This window comes from Dendrobates tinctorius, unplaced genomic scaffold, assembly GCF_039654945.1.
Source record: "Dendrobates tinctorius isolate UK_male_01 unplaced genomic scaffold, ASM3965494v1 ptg000036l, whole genome shotgun sequence".
NCBI lineage: Eukaryota > Metazoa > Chordata > Amphibia > Anura > Dendrobatidae > Dendrobates > Dendrobates tinctorius.
Window position 1 is genome coordinate 14865412 of NW_027361704.1, and position 20490 is coordinate 14885901.

The window sequence follows — 20490 nt, forward strand, 5'->3', positions numbered from 1 at the left end:
TGGAGACATCGCATAGAGGCTTGCGTGGATGGAGATCTCGGCTCTCCTCCATCTGTTCCTGCGCAGAGTGAGAAGCTGGGCGCTGGACCCCGGAAGAAGAGTGATGGTCGCCATGTGCCGCCACCTCAGGGCTTCCGCTCGCCCGCCATACCACCACCGCTTGTTGCCGTACCACCACCACAGGCCCACTTCTTGCTGCCGTACCACCACCACAACACTCCCAGCTCCAGGCCTGCAGCATTGACACCTCGGTAAGAATAGTGTTCAGTTTATAAGACACACCCCCATTTTCCCTTTAATTTTGGGGATCATAAAAGTGCGTCTTATAATCTGAAAAATACTGTACATTTGTAATGTTATTACATCCAACATTCTCTGTCCGAGTACATACTGAGATATCTGGGCCGGCTGTAGATCTTCTGGCCTGAACTCTTTGGCATGTATAAAGCTGTTGTGCTCAGGTCAGGAGACCAACACCTGGGCCACACATTGTAGTCCATGAATGTTGGATGTGTGAAACCTGCCTTAATCGTCTTCATTATTTATTAATATTTGCAAACCACTGAAGAACTTTTGTATAATTGCAAACCCCTTCTTTAGCCATGAGTTGATTATGCTGATATTTCAATCATTTGTAGCGGATTTAGCAACTGTAATATAAGACCAGCAGACAAAGACCATTTTGTGCCCCATAATGGTACAAATCACTATAGCATTCACAACTGAGTTTTCTGTCTTAATCCCTTCAGTGAAAGATAAAGGCTTTCAGTTTACATATTGTAACCTTTCCAATAAGTATTTTCACAGCCAAAAAATGCAGAAGGGACATTTTATGACAGCTCTAAAGCAGAGCACAAAGGCATTGTTAATAGAGCGTGGCCATCTCATTTGTAGACTCTATTCATGTGACAGCCAAGAATTATCAGTAGTGATGCTTCACTTTTTTTCTTGAGGATGATTTATCTGCGTTGTTGAGAAGACTGACAAACCATTATGCATTAGATGTTGTTTGAAGTAGGAAAATTGCTACCAAACTGTTTCTCTAGTGCGCAGGGTAACGGATGCTAACCCATTTCTACTAATAAAAGATAGCTGAGACAAATACAACAGTGGTCCCCGAACTGTGCGCATTATCCTCAAGGATAAATGATTCCCATCAAGAAAGACTGGATAGAAAAACGCTCTACAGAGTTAAACATGTTTCTCAGAAGACAATGTTATAGTGCCAGATAACGGAGGAGAAAGTAACCTTATGCATGGTACCAGGGGAATGTAGTCCTACAGGTGTTTAATAAAGGGTGTATTTTCCATTAAATAGTTTGTCCAAGTATATTTATTATTTATGTACTTATTTTAGTCGCTTATACGTCGCCATTAATTCCACAGCGCTTTATAGCCATCATCACTGTCCCCAATGGAGCTCACAATCGACATTCCCTATCATTATGTCTTTGGAGTGTGGGAGGAAACCGGAGAACCCAGAGGAAACCACGCAAACACAGGGAGAACATATAAAGCCCTCATAGATGAGTAAATGCCTGAATTGCAATAATGATTGCTATAGGTGTTTATCCCCTTCGCGCCAAAGCCCATTTTCGTTTTTGCGTTTGTTTTTTGCTCCCCTTCTTCCCAGAGTCATAACTTTTTTATTTTTCCGTTAATATGGCCATGTGAGGGCTTGTTTTTTGCAGGACAAATTGTACTTTTGAACGACATCATTGATTTTACCATGTCATGTACTCAAAAACAGGAAAAAAAATTCCAAGTGCGGTGAAACTGCAAAAAAGTGCAATCCCACACTTGTTTTTTGGTTTTGTTTTCACCATGTTCACTAAATGCTAAAACTGCCCTGCCATTATGATTCTCCAGATCATTATGAGTTCATAGACAACAAACATATCTAGGTTCTTTTTTATTTAAGTGGTGAAAAAAAAATTCCAAATTTTGTTAAAGAAAAAAAAATTGCGCCATTTTCCGACAACCATAGCATCTCCATTTTTTGTGATCTCGGGTTGGGTCAGGGCTTATTTTTTGTGTGTCGAGCTGCCGTTTTTAATGATACCATATTGGTGCAGATACAATCTTTTGATTGCCAGTTATTGCATTTTAATGCAATGTCGCGGCGACCAAAAAAAACGTAATTCTGGCTTTTTGACTTTTTTTCTAGCTACGCCATTTACCAATCAGGTTAATTCTTTTTTTCTCTTGATAGATCAGGCGATTCTGAACACAGCGATACCAAATGTGTATATTTTTGGTAATTTTTTTTATATATATTCTTTATTTAGAAAATTTCAATAATATAGCAGGAAAGGAAAATTCCATTTTCCAGAAATAGTAAAAGAAAGAATGAGATTAAAAAAAACAAATAATCGTAATAAACCACAACAATAATAATTTTTGGTAATTTTAATTGTTTTGAATGGGGCAAAACGGGGGTGATTTGAACGTTTGTAGTTTTTTTTTTTTATATTTTTAAAAACTTTTTTTAACTTTTGGCATGATTCAATAGTCTCCATGGGCGACTAGAAGCTGTCATAACCCGATTAGCCCTGTTACATACAGGCAATGATAAGATTGCCTATGTGTTACAGAATTACTGACTTGCTATGAGCGCCGGTGACCTGTGATCACATCACTGCGGTCACCAGTAGGCGGATTTCTGGCTCAATGTGTTAAATGCTCTTGTTACAGTTTGACAGCGGCATTTAACTCGTTAATAGCCGCTGGTGGATCGCGATTCCTCCTGTAGCTGTTTTGAGCACATGTCAGCTGTTTTTAACAGCTTTCCCTGGAAAGATGTGGGCTCACCACCGGAACCTGTTATGAATGAGTCTCCGTAGGAGGCAAAAGCAGAAATACAAGCTAAGTCCAGAAAACCAGAGAAGTTGGCAACTATCAGATTGCAGACCCCTGAACCTATCAACACAACTAGCAGTAGCTGTGGGGGGTTCCTACGATGCCCTAGACCCCTCGATCACGGACGGAGAATTAAATAGGCCTAAAGAAAGAAAGGGGAAATCTAAACTGCCCCAGAGCAGACCCCAAAGCAATAGGCAGCCCCCAACATATAATGACGGTGAAGCAAGATGAAAACACTAACACACACAGACAGAAAGATAGACTGAGCAAGACGGGGCCCAAAACTACCTAGATAGGAAAGGACAGGAAGGCTGCTGTCTGCAATCTGCCAAAACCCTATCAAAGACATAAGCCAACAAGCTGATATGAAAAAGGCCCTGAAGCAGCTAGGCTTCAAAAACGAAATCAGTACTCAGGTATTTTCAGAAGACAGAGCTAAAGGAATTCAGCACACCCCAGCAGGGAATGGCATGGCAGAAATCCAGAAAAACAAAGCAAAACAAAGTCAAGCACCAATGCAAAAGGCCGAGCAGCAAACTTGGCTTTAGAGGAGCAGGAATTCAGACTGGTCTCCAAGGATCCCACAGAGAAATCACCCGCAGGGCAGAAGGGCGTTGGCAGCCTTATATCCAGTCAGTAACTCCACTCAGCCAGTCATCATCATCAGCCTCAGGTGTTTGATAATCAGGCTCACTACCTTTCTTTACCAGAGGAGGGAGTTTGTCGGGCCTCAGTAATGAAGGGGAAAATGAACTCACAACAGGAAACCACATCAAAGGGAGGAAAGCGACATGCGCAGTAATAGAATGACACATGTCGCAAAGGGGTTAATAAATAGTGTAACTGTCACAATTCATTTAGGATTCGTTGCAGCTCTGGCTCCGCTATAATTTAAATGTAGCTTTTTTCCTTTCAGGCCAGCAATGGTTAAATGTCAGTCTACTTGCTGGCAGCTGGTTTAATTGCTAGTCATATGATGTGGGTGGTGACCACTTCAACCATCCTTTAAAAAGTCTCATGACCCATCAGCTGACTGTCGATGATAGAGTATTCTATGTTGACAAAGCCTGGAGCAAAGAGTTCTCTGGTTGCAGTTGTGCTTCTGCTGTGTTCATGGAGTTTGTGGTCCTGGTGCCATATCCTCAGCTGTGTGGTGCTTTTCAGCGGGGACAGTATTAAGTTCTATTTTCCCTTTTTCTGTCTTGTTGTCCCTGTGTTGTTCACCGTCTGCAGTGGTGAGGCTAGCGTCCTTGCCATACAGTGCACTAGCCAGGGAATAGTGAGGAGACAAACAGGGTTTAGGCACGATACGGCAGCTTGGGGAAGGGCCTGCTTAAGGCGTTAAGAGAATTTAGGGACAAGCATAGGTTGAAGCTTAGGAGTTGCCCCATCCCTTGTTCCCTACTTTGAGGGCCTTCCTTGGTGTAAGTTGTGTCGTAAGCTGGACATAACTGTATTGGTTCGTGACAGTAACACAACATAAAAGTGAAGTCCTTATTACACAAGGTCAGGGAGAAGGCCTATACAATGGGGCAATAACTCGTTGCCAGTATTATCTGCCATGGGATGTGCTGACATTGAAAAATTTTCAAGCATTTGAACTCGTTGTTTAGAATGTAATTTGGAGCTGCATTACACAATTTATGGCCTTGCTGTTGGACTTACCCTTTGATTTACCTTACTCTTTGCCTAAAAGAGTTCATTCCATCATGTTCAAACGTCCCCTCTTTAAACATACAAAAATGACCATGACCAGGTCAACCAACTAGTCTAAAAATGAAATCAGAAAATGTGTTTATTCAAAAGTTTCTTTTCTTGTTCCTTTTAGGAGGAAAATAGAAAGTGGAAAGAAAGTATCTTCACTGTAATTAGCAATTAGTCATAAGTGAATATCCCAACAAAGAAGCAGTAGTGAGGATAGTCTGTAAAACTAATATATTTTGTGTATTAACATGATGATGGCCATTTTATCTTATTCAGGATTTAGGGCTGCCAATGCATTGGCCCAAATGAGCGATAATCGGTGATATAACGTTGTTTAGATCTAGTTCATGGGATCATCAGCACATTGTGTGGTAGAATGATAAAGAGATCATGCAGATGCTTTATTGTTGACCACATATTGCTTTTTACAGGTTTTGATGTGCTGCTGACAAAGATTTTATTGTCCATTTATTTTATTGTCTCATTTGTTCAGCTGACATGTTTACATGGACCAATAGCCTCATTTTTACATTCCTTCACTCCCTTTACTCTTTCTGCATCTAAAGTGCACCCTTATGCTATGTGCCCACGTAAGCAGAATTTTCCTGAGGAAAACCGGACTCCTTCGCAGGAAATCCACATTTTTTTTGGCTTTTTTGTGCATTTTTATTGCATTTTTTTTGCACTTTTTTTTCGGATTTTTCACATTTTTTTCTGGAGCATCCTAAAACAATGAACATAGTGGCAAATCCGCAGATTTTCAGCTAAATTAATGAACATGCTGCGTTTTGCAGAAAAAAACGCAGCATGGGCACAAAGATTGCAGAATGCATTCTAATAATGGGATGCTTAATGTATGCATTTTTAAGCGTTTTAGCAGGGGAAAACCGCTGAAAAAAAGCGAAAAATCCTGAACGAGGGCACACAGCCTTAGGGTACAGTTACACTTAGCGATGCACCAGCGATCCCGACAACGATATGGATCGCTGGTGCATTGCTAAGTGGTCGCTAGTGAGCTGCCACACAGGCAGATCTCACCAGCAACATAGCAGGGGTCGGGGGTCGCTACTTACCTGTCAGACGAGGCGATCCTGACGTCCTCCCGCCCGCCTCCACAAGTCGCTCGTCGGCGCCACAGGAAGCCCAGCAGGAAGCGCCTGACGAGAAATGATCCAGGACCTTCTCGCACGATCAGCGATGAGCAGCGGGGGAATCAGTCGGAGGTAAGTATCAGACAGCGATATCGCTAGCAATATCGCTGCTACGTCACAAAATCGGTGACGTTATAGCGATATTGCTAGCGATATCGCTATGTGTAACGGGGGCTTTAGTGTGAAAGCACATAATCTAATTTAGTTTTAGGGAAATCAGATCCTTAGTGAATGCATCTAGACAATGGCACCCCGTAAATGAGGGCCCTATTGGAGATTTAGCATTGCGGCACATAAGCTTTAACTATCACAGGTCTTTAATAGAATTGATTTTTCATATAGGCCAAAGGGACTTTTTGGGACCCCTAGGATTCAGAGCCTAGGTGGGTGGGGCTGCATCTGCTCTAGTTACACTCCTGCATCTAGAGCCCATTTGAATTAGTCTATAGTTTTCACATGTGGCATAGGCTCTGCAGATTGTGCTTCCATTTTCTTATGCATTAGCTTGTGTACTTTAGACTTCAGGCAGACAGGGGTCTATAAAGCACATAATCCACTTTGGCACATTACATTTTTGTCATTGGAAATCTGACTAAGCATCTGAAACCCGACCACTGATTTGAATGAATATTTAAATGCTGGGTAAAATTAACTGTAACAAAATTCTTTCAAAACAGAGCCAACCAACATCTCTTATGGCCTGTGGTCTGAAATCAGTTGACAAATGCTGTTGCTAAATTATTGTTAACCACATGTAATCCTGTGGCACCAATTGTTCCTGCAATACCTAGTGTATACAATGGGAGCTAGAACCATTTCCTTTGTTAGTTAATGGTGCCACGAATGACCTTTTCGGAAGCCATCCTGCAGTAAAACAAGGTGGGAGTCAGAATTTGCCTTTACCTTGGATCCTGACTTGACAGCACTCTTGCGATGTCATAAGCATTGCACTGCTGCATTTGTACATATGGCCTAGGCATGTCCATTGTTATGATTAGGTAACCGAGGAGGATAGCAGGGGAATAGACTAGGCAACCAGGTAACCAGAGAGGTTGGTAACTTAGCGGATTGCAGACCCCTAAACTGATAACACAACTAGAATTAGCCGTAGGACATACCTACGATGCCCTAGATGCCTCGGCACAGCCAAAGAATTAACTAAGCCTAAAGAGAGAAAAGGGAAAGGCTGAACTGCCCTGGAGTAGAACCTCAAAGGAATAGATAGCCCCCGAACATATATTGCCGGTGAGACAAGATGAGGCACAAAACACAGCCAGAAAATAGAGTAAGCAAATGATGGGGCCCAAACTGTCTAGATAAAACAGGACAGGAAAGGATACTGTCTGCAATCACCCAAAAAAAACCCTAAGAAAAACTCTAACACGTGTGATATGCAAAAATACTGAGGCCACATGACCTCTCACCGACTAAATCTGAACTCTGGTGTGAACTGGACACACATCAAAAGATACTGATATAACAGGGGATTAGAAATATTGAAAGACTGACATGAGCTGTGGTATATGGAACAGAGTCCAGCATAGGTCCCAGCAGGGAACAGAAATCAGAGGAAAGCAAAAAATAGATCAAATGCAAAAAGATTCAAGCAGACAAATAACTTATCTGAAAGCAGGAGGAAAAAGCAGGAGGCAAGCAGACTTCCGAAATGCTCAGGAAAAAGACCAAATCACCAGCAACCACTGAGGGAAGGTTTCTCGCTTAAATCTCTCCAGACTGACCTCTAACCTCCAATCATCCTCCTCAGGTGATTGACTTCTGTCAGCCAGACCAGCTCCATTACCAGCAGCAACCACCAGAAGGAGCCCAAACTCAGAAGCCAGGTCAAAAGTGTTCACAACAGTCCATATTATGTATGTATGCTGCTTCTGGTGTAAGGCAGGAAACACATGAGACAGATAGATCTGTTGCTAGAATGAGTAGAATTCTGGTCCAAATTAAACATGAAGTAGTATGCCAGAGAGAGGTATCGAGCATGACTTTGTCTATAAGAGGAGCAGAGTTATCACTATGTGGATAGTGAGATAATACAGGTCCTAGAAGTCTTCGATATGGGAGTCTCAGAGAACCTACTTGTAGAGAGCGTTGCTGATGCATGTGAGTCTAAAGGTCCTCATACCCATTAGACTAATGTCAGCTGAACTTTTTCAAGTGTTCAACTAATACACTCATTGATCACCTGTAGCTCCTGTTCAGATGTTATGTCCTGGTCCTGACTCAACATACTGCAAATCAGTGAAAATGACTACTCGGCCATTAACTGTCTGAGGCAGCTCACCACTGCAACCAATAATTGGCTGAATGGAACCAGTGACTAGAAAGAGGCAAGGGCTGGGTAAGCGAATGAATAGGGGTTGTGAGGATGAGTACTACTTTCTTTTTATTCCACCAGTCTGGATGATCTGTTTAAAGGGAATCTGTCACCCCCTGGGACTTGTATAACCCATTAATATGGACATACAGGTGATAGAAATGTTACACTAGTCCAACCTGTATGCCTCATATTATCAGTCCTTATGGTGTGAAAACATATTTTATTTCTTTAAGCTAATGATTCCTTCTAGGCTCCGAGGCGTACAGTGCCTGGAAGAAATCCCTGCCTATTGTCTTCCTTATTATATCACCCCCCCCCCCATAGATGTCATAGTGCCCTGTGACGTGCAGTTGTGAAGCTGGAATCTCGCACCTGTGCCCTGTACTCCCTCCACAGTTCGTACCTTTTCCTCTCTTCTATAGGCAGTGTATTCAGGGATCTTCTGTGCAGGTGAGTAACTGCGACTTCCACTCCAGTGGAAAAACTGAGACGGAGACAAGCTATATAAATTGGGATCACCAGACATAGTACAATAGAAAATCCTTTATTAAATAACAACTACACAAAACCAATGAATAGAAACATTTAAAAAGTCAAAAACATGATGCAAGACATGATCAACAACAATTAGGGTTACCAACCCTGTCAGGCCTAAATAGATGAATTATGCTATCTTAGTATTTTCGTTCAATATGTATATTCTTTTTTATTTAATTGTGTTTTTTCCAGTTTTTAATGTCAGGGTATACTGGTATCTTTATGTTTTTATTCTTTTTAATTTTATATAGTTGTCCTTATGCACACAATGCTCACTTTATTTTATGGGCCGTACTGCAATGGGTTCCATTTTGTGTAATATTTACTGTGGGACCATCTTCCATTGTTAATCTTCATGTGTGGGCATGTTTATACACTACAAAGGTGTTACTTGTGCGGGTTCCCTTTCTTACCATATTCACACTTATATGTCTTTCCTGTGGTTTCATTCACAACAGACTCATTTGGACTTTATATGTGTGCGCAGCTAACACCCGCAGTGTTTTGTACCATGTTCACACCTATAGGTTGATTTTGTGGTTTTATTCACAACAGATTTATTGGTACTATATACTGTATGTGTGTGCAGCTAGTACCCGCATTGACCATTTGTCCTCATTCATATGCAGAATACTTTATGCTCTGCTATTACCTTGCTGGGTCCTATTTATGGGCTTAAGGGAACAAAAGGCTTGTTGTTCCTGCCTTGCAAGCTGTGATAAAGAACGCAAGTGAGTGTTCGAAACGCGTGTTGCTCCCCCGCCCTGCCTATGCAACCATGTTAATTTTTGTAAGTTTTTAATGGATCTAAAATAAAGAAAGAACTATTTTACCAGACTCTGGAACAACAAGCCTTTTATTTCCTTGAGCACGTTATCTGGTGTGGATCCACCTGGTTCCGTGCAAGCTGGACTTCAAGTACTAGGTGAGCTGGCTTTTTCTTTACTATATGTGAATCCTATTTCCGACGCGTGACACGCACGTGTCTGTGCATTGTTTTTCCTTCTATTATCACCGGTGGATATAGGACAGAGCTGTGTTCCCTCCCGGCTCACTTATTATATGCAGGCATCAGGATTTCCTTTGACCCCAATGTGTACTATGTTCCAGGTAAGTCCTACAACAGCTCAATTCAATTGACAATTATTTGATCATGTATTTCAGATGCTTGTAACACATCTTTTGCTATCGGCCACTGACGAAGCCACACGCTTGTGGTGACACGCGTTGGGCATTTTTTGCCCTGTCAGATGCATAAACTTATTGGTGACCGAGGTTATTATGCTCTCTTAGCAATACACACCATTGGCATCATTACTTGCTTGATGTAGGTATTCCCTGTCCTTTGGATCCCTGCTCCTTCCAGCAGCGCTTTTCGTATTACACCTTGTTTTCATCATGCTTTATGGCTGCTTTTTTGGTATTTAACCTTCATCTAATAGCAATTGTTATAGTATTATTAATATTGATTTTGATTATTTCATAGCGCTACAGGGGATCCATAGATCATTTTTATTGTGAGGGGTTAATATATAACTTGTTTGGTCTAATTTACCTGTGTCCTGTATATCAGGGTTCCCCAACTCCAGTCCTCAAGGCCCACCAACAGGTCATGTTTTCAGGATTTCCCTTGTATTGTACAGGTGATGCAATTATCACCTGGGCAATACTAAGGAAATCCTGAAAACATGACCAGTTGGTGGGCCTTGAGGACTGAAGTTGGGGAACCCTGCTGTATATGATTTCCTAAGATAGCATTATTCATCTATTTGCCTGACAGGGTTGGCCATCCTAATTGCGGTTGATCATGTCTTATGTCATGTTTTTGACTTTTTAAATGTTTTTATTCATTGTTTTTGTGTAATTGTTATTTAATAAAGGATTTTCTATTTTACCATGTCTGGTGATCCCGATTTATATAGCTTGTCTTCGTCTTGGTTTTTGCACTAGTATATATTGCTTGCTATAGGTCAGCGTTCCTCAACTCCAATCCTCAAGAGCCACAAGGGATTCATGTTTTCAGGATTTCATTAGTGTGGCCCAAGTGATGGAATTAATGCCCGCGCAGGTACTGCAATTATCACCTGGGCCATACTAAGGAAATCCTGAAAACATGAACCGTTGGTGGCTCTTGAGGACTGGAGTTGGGGAACACTGCTATAGGTGATCCCAGAATTATCTACAGTGGGGCCCCTCCGTCTTTTCTCTTTGGTTCGGCTCGAGTGACCTGCAGCGTGTTCGACAATAAGGTGCTCTCCCCTCTTCCTCTCTGCAATGTCATCACTATATCAGCTTGTGTACATGCAAACAGCATGTATGCATCCATCAGTTTGTAGTGTATTATGTTTTATGGATGGCCAAGCGGCTGTAGATAAATCCCACTGTATTAAATAGGTTTGTGCATTTCTGCCAAAGCTCACATAATATCCAGGGGTCTGTTTCATGAAGGCTAACAATATCTTACATTAACAGTTCAAGAAGTTGGACAAACAATCATCAAATGCTTTTACTGTAACCATTAATTTCATTCCCAAGCATCATAATAAATGTATGACGCACAAATGTGGTCATCTCGGACCAAGATGGTAAGCAGACACTACAAATAATATTTTTCTTTATTTTGCTTGTGTCTTGTTCTTAGACGGCTCGAGCAGAATTCTATCAAGAGTATTCCAGCTGGAGCTTTTACTCAGTACAAGAAGCTAAAGAGAATGTAAGTGTAATATTCTTTGAGGGTACTGAGCTTGGTATTATGTGATCTCGTTACAGCTGAGTGTTGTAGAAAGTCTGACTAATATGTTGGCCCTGTGTGTTTTCCCGTAGCTCTACATAGGATGGTTATTGTCAAGAGGCCCAACTGCATAAGATGCCACCTAAAAAACAACAATGGTCTTAGATCAGCACAGATACTTCATTGTTGCATGTGACCTATGTTGCATGCACCATCACGATATTGCACCTTTTGTGCCCATTGTACAAAATATGTACATCATAAATGTAGATAATTATACCTATACGACAGTCCATTTCTTGTCTGCCATCTTTGTAGTCACTGTGTAATACTATTGTATAAATCTGCCTTTGTTTTTAAGTATAACCATTTAGCCAATTTTTTTTTTCATATTTTTTTTTTTAGAGATCTCAGTAAAAACCAGATATCTGAGATTGCATCGGATGCTTTCAGCGGATTAAAATCTCTCACCTCACTGTAAGTATTTTCGGAAAGTGTAGCAAACATTGTGATACGTCAGACTGATGCACTATGTAGCCAGTCAGTGTTACTGATCCTAAAGTTCAGGGATTACATTGCGTGCAATTTCCTAATCTCTTGGTTGAATTCCTCTGTTTTTCAGTCAACACTATAGTTCCTGTCTAGAATTCTATCGAGTGATATCATATATTCATTTAACAGCTTCCACAGATATAAAAAAGTCTAACCAGTTTTTCCAAAGTTGAGCTTTTAGATCTTTGATTTTGTCATTAGTTTGGGAGCAGAATATTGACAAGTTTGTGCAAGGAAAGAGCAGATTTTTGTTTTACTCTTATTGATCTGAATATACTAAGACCACCTAATGGAGAACCGCAGATATGCCCCTTAGGGCTCATACTCACTTGTGAGACACTCGCTTGCATGAAAACCTAGCACTGCCGCCTGCGCTCAGACCGGAGCGTGCGGCTACATGTATTTCTGTGCAGCCGCACGCTCCGGTCCAAGTGCCGGCGGCAGTGCCGAGTTCTCATTCTCGCAAGTGAGTATGAGCCCTAAATGTGCATATCTTGACATAATTACAAATATATATTCAACTTGAGGAAACATGCCAAATGTTCTCAGGTTTTCTTGTAATCTATTATTGTAGCAGTATAAGGATGTTAATTTGCCTTGTGAGTAAGGCCACATGTAGGCCAACAACTGTCCAGGCACCAAAGACAGACTAATCTCTCTTAAATTGGCAATTGCTCATGTAGACTACAGACGCTGAGAGTAGAAGTCTACGTAACCCTATTAAGTCCTTTCTACATGAGTAACCTAGAAATTGTTTGCTGATTAAAGACTTCTCTGGAGCCGGTACATTCACTGCAGCTCCTGTCTGTTTTTCTCATCTCTGCTCTCTGGTATTTGAAGCAATTTAACATTTACATGTGAGACATTTTGATTCTAAGTCCAAGACATCAGAGATCCCGACACTGGAGGATGCAGAACATTTACCCACATGTTGAACTGTTTTTCTTAGCAATAATGTACGGTAACCATCCTAAAGAAAAACCTTCTTGTGAGGTTAAAATTCATTTTTGCAGACTTTAGTAAGTCTTCCCATGTTTGTTTTTTTTACTGTGGTTATAATACATTTTGACCATGTGATCACTACAGTTGCCATTTTGCAAGGAATCTATGATCATATGTACCATCCTTAACTCCTTAACCCCTTCACCTCATGGCCATTTTTAATTTTTTTTTTTTTTCATGTTCATTATTTCGCCCCTTCTTCCAAAAGCCATTATATTTTTTATATTTTTCATCAGTATAGCCTTATAAGGGCTTCTTTTTTGTGGGACCAGTTAAACTTTTCAATGACATTTTACATTCTACCATATAGTGTACTGGAAAATGGGAAAAAAAATTCTAAGTGCGTTGAAATTGCAAATAAAGTGCAATTTCATAATATTTTTTTATTTATTATTTACCATGTTCACTAAACAGTAACAACATAGTTTTTTTTATTAAAGTGGTGAGAAAAAAAAATCTGAAAATTTGTAAGAAAAACATTTCTTGGGTTTGTTGTCATTTTTGGGTGTGGGGGCTATATGAGGGATTATTTTTTTGCGTTGTGAGCTGACTTTTTTACTGATACCATTCAGGGGTTCATACAATGTTTTGTTGCAGTGTTGCAGCTGCCAAAAAAACTTAGTTCTGGCGTTTTTGTTTTTTTTTATAATGCCATTCAGCAACCGGATTAATGTATTTTAGATTTTGATAGAGCAGACTTTTATGAACACAGCAATACCAAATATGTGTATTTTTACTTTTTTATTGTTTACTGAATTTAAAGAGGTTTTCCCATGAACAAAAGTTCATTTTAATCAATAGATCTTGGAAATTATAATAATTTCCACAATTGGATGTGTATACATAAAATGTTCCTGTGCTGAGATAATCTTATTACTGTGCCCCTGTTGTGTACTGTGTAATGTCTGACTGTACATGGTCTGATCATACCACAGCTCCTGGGCAGGGGAGGAAGCAAAAAAGAATACAGACATTACAGCATGGGATCGCATCTGATTCTTTTTGTGAGACAAAACATTTCACTGCCTGTTTTTAAGCAATATTTTACTTCAAAGAAAGACTCATTTGCAATCCCATGCTGTAATGTCTGTATACTCTCTTTTTCGTTCTCCCCTACCCAGGAGCTGTGGTATGATCAGACCTTGTTCCTGCACAGTCAGACACAGCCATTACACAGTACATATCCAAACACGTCCAATTGTGGAAAGTTAAATTATTCCAAGATCTGTTGATTAACATGAACTTTTGTTCATGGGCAATCCCCTTTAATAGTCCCCTTAGTTGACTTGAAGCTGCGATTGTCTGATGGCTTTTATTATACATAGCAGAAAATCAGCATTGCTATGTATAGCTAAAATCACAATCTGTGAAGGTGAGCATGGGCTGGCTTTCACAGGAGGATTGTAATTACAGGCATGAGATGATCATCAGACCCCCGGCTGTCATGATGACCCATCATGAACACATCACTGACTAGCTGATGAAAGTGTGGAATGATGCGCTCCCCTGGGATTGACTCCACTCCACCTGTGGCTGTTAGAGCACATGATGACTAACTTAATCAACCGTCATGTGTGGGGAAAGATGTGGGCTTGGCTTATGAGCCTGCAGCAAAGTTAAGGAGCCGGCATATGAGTTACTGGTTCGTCATTTGTTGGTAAGGGGTTAAAGGGAACCCGTCATGTCTTATAATGCTATTAAGCTGCAGAGCCAGCTGTCAGTCAGTGCTAGGGTGTGACTACAGCCGCTGCTCTTAATGCTGTGAGCAGTTACTGTAACTGCTCCTGGTAAGCCTGCATGACTGAAATCTGGCGGCCACTGGAAGAAATAAAGCTCATTTTTACCTGTGTACTGCACTTTCAGTATAGCGACTGGGCAATCAACTCAAAGATTGACCCTATGTTCACATAGTTTTTATTTTTAAATTCTAGCAGAAAAATCTGTCGTGACAGTGAAAAAAATATGATTTTGGGGTGGTTTTTTTTTTTTTTGCTACTTCCATTTAATTTATTTCAGTTGTAAATTTGGAGTGTTTCCCACTCCAAAAATGGATCTGTACATTGTCAGACTCTTTTCAGTTTTCAAATAAATGGGAATCTTATTGCAAGTGCATTGGAAACATTTTTCTGGGTGAAGACATTGCATGAACATACCCTCAGATTTCTCCTTTCTTTCCTATGTTCTTAGATCTGGTCTTGATGACTTGATAAATGCAGCAACAAACTCCAAATAGGTTTAGACAAATTTTTAGCTCACACTTGTTCGCCCTAGGAATAGACATGTATTATAAATTGATGAATGATATAGCAGATGTATTTTCTCTTTGGGGTTTTGAAAACATCTGGTTTTAATATCTGGGAATGGATCGAACGAGAAGATCAAAATCCGTTTTACTGAGCCCAGTGTCAAGCATACAAGAGCACTGCTCTCTTCGGTGACTCTTCTTATATCATGCAGGGGTTTGGAGAAGCTGCTTCTTACTCACTGGAAGTAATTTAATGTGAGGTGACAATCTAAAATATGTGAACTAGGGTCAGCTTCAATAATAAGCATAGCACGGATGAAAGCTGAGTGGAGCCATACTGGCCGGTAACTGTGGTTTCTGAAAGTATTCACTTGACAGCAACTGCTTTACTGAAAAGAACATCATTTAGATGCAATTCTGCTGTGAACTGTGTTACAGACAATGTCATGAAATATATTATCATCACCACTAATAACTACAATTATAAATTAACTAAGAAATAAATATTTGAAAATAATTCACAAATAAAATTAACCCCTTAACGACCAAAGGTATTTTTGGATTTGCATTTTCATTTTTTGCTCCCCTTCTTCCCAGAGCCATAACTTTTTAATTTTTTGGTCAAAATGGCCATGTGAGGGCTTGTTTATTGCGGGATGAGTTATACTTTGGAAAAACACCATTGTTTTCAACATATTGTGTACTAGAAACTGAGAACAAAAATTCCAAGTGCTGTGAAATTTTTAAAAAATTTCAATCTCACACTTGTTTTTTGTATTTTTTTGTACCATGCTCACTAAATTCTAAAACTGCCATTATGATTCTCCAGGTCATTATGAGTTCAAAGACACCAAACGTGTAGGTTCTTTTTTAAAAGTGGTGAAAAAACATTCCAAAGTTTGTTAAAAAAAAAAAAAAAGCGCCATTTTCCAATACCCGTAGCGTCTCCATTTTTCATGATCTCAGGTTGGGTGAGGGCTTTTTTTTTTTTTCTGTGCCAAGCTTACATTTTTAATGATATAATTTTGGTGCAGATACAATCTTTTGATCTCCCGTTATTAGATTTTAACTCAATGTTGCAGCGACCTAAACAAAGTAATTCTGGCACTTTCACTTTTTTTTTTCTCGTTAAGCCATGTAGCGATCAGGTTATTTTTCTTATATTGATAGATCGGGCGATTCTGAACTCGGCAATACCAAATATTTGTAAGTTTGATTTTTTTTTTTGTTTTATTTTGAATTGGGCGAAAGGGGGGTGATTTGAACTTTTATATATTTTTTTATATTTTTAAAAACTTTCTTTTTTACTTTTGAATGTTTCAATAGTCTCCATGGAAAACTAGAAGCTGCCATAACCCAATCGGCTCTGCTGCATACAGGCGGCGCTCATAGCAATCCGGCAGTGACAACCATAGAGGTCTGCTGGAGACCTCTGGTTGTCATGCCGACCCATCGGTGACCCGCGATCACGTGACGGGGTCACCAATAGGCAGGTTTTACGGCGTGCTTGCCGTAAGAGCGCGTTATTGACAGTGGCATTTAACTAGTTAACAGTCGGCTGTGGATCATGATTCCACCTGCGGCTGTTGCGGGCACATGTCAGCTGTTCAAAACAGCTGACATGCCAGAAAAGATGTGGGATCAGCACCAGAGCCCACATCAAAGGAAGGGAGTCCAACATCGGCGTACTATTACGCCCGATGTTGGAAAGGGTTTAAATTGTGCCTTTAAACATTGCTTTAAAGGGGTCTTCTGGTTTCAGAAAACTCCTGTTGTCTTTTCACATCAATGGCATTTATTTATTTTATAGTACCCTTTGGAACTGATCTGATCACTTACTCTGTATACTGCAGTACCGTAGTATAGCACTATATTGAATAATGATGGTCTCCTATGAAGACATCATAGCAGGCATCCAGATGCCATGGCAAGCAATCAGTGCCTTGCGATTGTGTCAGGGAAAATGATGCTTCCTCAGACCATGACACTTAAACCCTGCTGTAAGCGATTGAGAAAGGTATTTAAGGGCTTAACAGCAGTGGTCAGCATTCAGCTCTGGTCACTGCTGTTAGAGGCCAGATATGGTGCTGGCTCACCTCCTGAGAGTGCGTCATACACCAGAGTCTGACAATGAATGTCCCAGTGAGGTGAGAAAAAAAACAAAATATATGGAGTATCTAAAAATTGTGAGAAGTTTTTATTTTTTACATTATTATTTTTTCTGATACTCAAAAAGTGGTCTGAGTTTCATCAGTGTTTTTGATCCATTTTTCATCAGTTTGGTTTCTGTTTTTACCATCAGTGTTTCATCAATGATTTTCTCGTATGACTAAATAAATTCATTGCAAAGCTTCTTCTATCCACAGACCCATAGACTTGTATGGGTAATTTTGATAGGTGACTCAGATCAAACACGGTCATATTTCCAAAACCATTGACATGTGAACAGCTCCATAGATTATAACAGGTGTCATGCCGCCGTATACTCACCCTGCCACCATTCCCGCGTCGCAGCCGCCTGGCAGCCTCTCCCTCCGGGTCCGCGGTCGATGGCGACTCGTCATGCTATGCGCATGCGCCGTAGGCCGCGGCCGCGCCTCCTCCTTGTCTCTTGTGCTCCGGCGGTGCCCTGACCCGAAAGCACCACCGGACCAATGGGAGACTAGGCTGGGGCATATCAGGCGGCCCTCCTGTATTGGAGGCGCCTGATCGTCATGTCATATAGCACGCTAGGCCCCTCTCCCGCTACCGCTGCTTACCTTGCTACACTTGTCTCCTGCAGTCCTACTCCGGTCCTGTCCTCCATGTCCCTGCTCCATCCTGCTGTCTGTGGTCAAGTCCTGCAGTCCTACTCTGGTCCTGTCCTCCGTGTCCCTGCTCCATCCTGCTGTCCGTGGACCAGTCCTGCAGTCCTACTCCGGTCCTGTCCTCCGTGTCCCTGCTCCGTCCTGCGGTTCATGGTCCAGCCCTGCAGTCCTACTCCGTTCCTGTCCTCCGTGTCCCTGCTCCGTCCTGCTATCTGTGGTCCGGTCCTGCACTCCTACTCCGGTCCTGTCCTCCATGTCCCTGCTCCATCCTGCTGTCTGTGGTTCAGTCCTGCTCTCCCTCTGTACTTCCGTGGTCTTACGCCAGTCCATTCTGAGCCGCCCCTCTTGGTACCGGCTATCGTGGTACCCGAACCCCTGGGCCTGCTCCTAACGATTCCTGTATAGAGGTCGGCTCCACCTGGCAGCTTGCCCGGGGCCCCTCGGTGCCACGATCCAGAGGGTCCACTCCTGGAGACTTTCTCACCTGACCAGACCCTTAACAACAAGTATATGATGTTCTCTCTGAGAAAAACACAGAACATGTACGTCAAAAATGGATGTCTGAATAGGGCCTAAACTGTACTTCTCACTAGTCTATTGCTGTCTTTTTTATTTCAGATCACAGTTGTCAGCCATAGACTAATGATTTTTTTTCTAAATAACACTTATCAAAAATGTTGGGTAAAGGACCCTACTTACTACCAAAAGTTGAGTCCAAACATCAAGGTTCCACAACCCTTCACAGCCACCCACTGTGAAAGTTCAGGATCTCACATATTATAGCAAGATCTTGCACTTTAATGTAAACTAGTGCTGCATCCTTTATTCAGAGGTAACTACGCAAATTATTTTACTGTTCGGTAACTATTTAGTAAAGGTTTACTGTATTTTTCAGACTAAAAAGACCCACCTAGGTTTTAGAGTAGGAAAATAGAAAAAAAATTGAAGCAAAAAATATGGTCATTTCTGTACTAATATCCCCTATTTTGTTATGCATGGTCCCCTCATCCCTATCCTGGTATGAATGGTCCCCTTATCCCTATCCTGCTTTGCATGGCCCCCTCATCCCTATTCTGGTGTGCATGGCCCATTCATCCCCTTACTGGTATGCATGGCCCCCTCATCCCTGTCCTGGTATGCATGGCCCCCTCATCCCTATCCTGGTATGCATGGACCTTCATCCATATCCTGGTATGCATGGAACCTCATCCCTATCCCGGTATGCATGGCCCATTCATCCCCTTTCTGGTATACATTGTCTTTTCATCCCTATCCTGGTATGCATGGCCCCCTTATCCCTATCCTGGTATGCATAGCTCTTCATCCCTATCCTGGTATGCTTGGCCCCCTCATCCCTATCCTGATATGCATGGTCCCTTTATCCCCATTCTGGTCTACATGGTCTCCTCAATTCCCATTCTGGTATGCATGGCCCCCTAATCCCTATCCTGGTATGCAGGTTCCCCTCATCCCTGTTGTGAATTCCCTTTCTTGGGTCCCTCTGGTGGATACTGAAGGTAGTGGAGCTGATCAGATTGACAGAGGTGTTGCGAGTTCTCTTTCTGGGCTCCCTCTGGTGATTACTGGAGGTAGTGGTGCAGGTCAGATTGACAGAGGCTTACCACCTGATAATGATGATGACGATTGGAGATCTGGGGTTTCTGACTGGATTATTTAAGACAGCTGACTTCCCTCAATCCCTGCTGGTGATTTTCTTCCTGTGCCTTCTGAGGTCTGATGTCTTCTGCTCTGTTCCTGCATGGTTCAGCTAAGTGGTTCATTTGCTAATCTTTTTGCATTTGATCTGGTTTTGTCTATCTCTGCTTTGTGCGGGTCAGCTTGCTCCTGCTGGGGCTGTGCTGGATCACCGCCCATATGTTACTGCTTGTGTCAGTTTGTTCTGTCCCCTGTTATATTGGTCTCTTTTTGCTTTGCTTTCAGTATATACCAGAGTGCTGATATAGTGGGGGCAAAGTCATGTGACTTCAGTGGTTTTTGTGCATCAAATGTGTTGGATTTTTCAGGGTTTTTTACGTGATTGCATACAGTGTCTTTCCTTTCCTGTCCTGTCTAGTCAGTGTGGGCCCCATCATTTGCTCAGTCTATTTTTTTGCCTGCATATATGTTTGGGGGCTATCTATTCCTTTGGGGTCTGCTCTGGGGCAGTTTAGATTTCACCTTTCTTGATTTAGGCTAGTTAGCTCTCCAGCTGTACCGAGGCGTTTAGGGCATCGTGGGAACGCTCCACGGCTACTGCTAGTTGTGTGGATAGGATCAGGGGTCTGCAATCCGCTTAGTTACCAACCCCTCTGGTTTTCTTGTGGCTTAGCCTGGTCCTGCTTTCCTCCTCGGTGACCCATTCATAACACATCCCTATCCTTGTATGCATGGAACCTCATCCCTCTACTGCTGTGCATTGCCCCCTTATCCCTATTCTGGTATGCATGGCCCATTCTGGTATACATTGTCCTTTCATCCCTATCCTGGTATACATGGCCCCCTCATCCCTATCCTGTTATGCATAGCTCCTCATCCCTATCCTGGTATTCTTGGCCCCCTCATCCCCA

The 20490-nt window shown here is 41.7% G+C and overlaps 1 protein-coding gene across 2 annotated transcripts in view; it reads left to right on the top strand.

The window, feature by feature from the left end:
- Positions 1 to 20490, top strand: part of SLIT3 (slit guidance ligand 3) — a 1050869-nt gene that overhangs the window by 738039 nt on the left and 292340 nt on the right. For both annotated transcript variants that reach the window (XM_073573732.1, XM_073573731.1), the window contains exons 10-11: positions 11228 to 11299; positions 11723 to 11794. In XM_073573732.1, coding sequence (XP_073429833.1) covers positions 11228 to 11299; positions 11723 to 11794 — 144 coding nt within the window. The remainder of the gene's footprint in view (positions 1 to 11227; positions 11300 to 11722; positions 11795 to 20490) is intronic.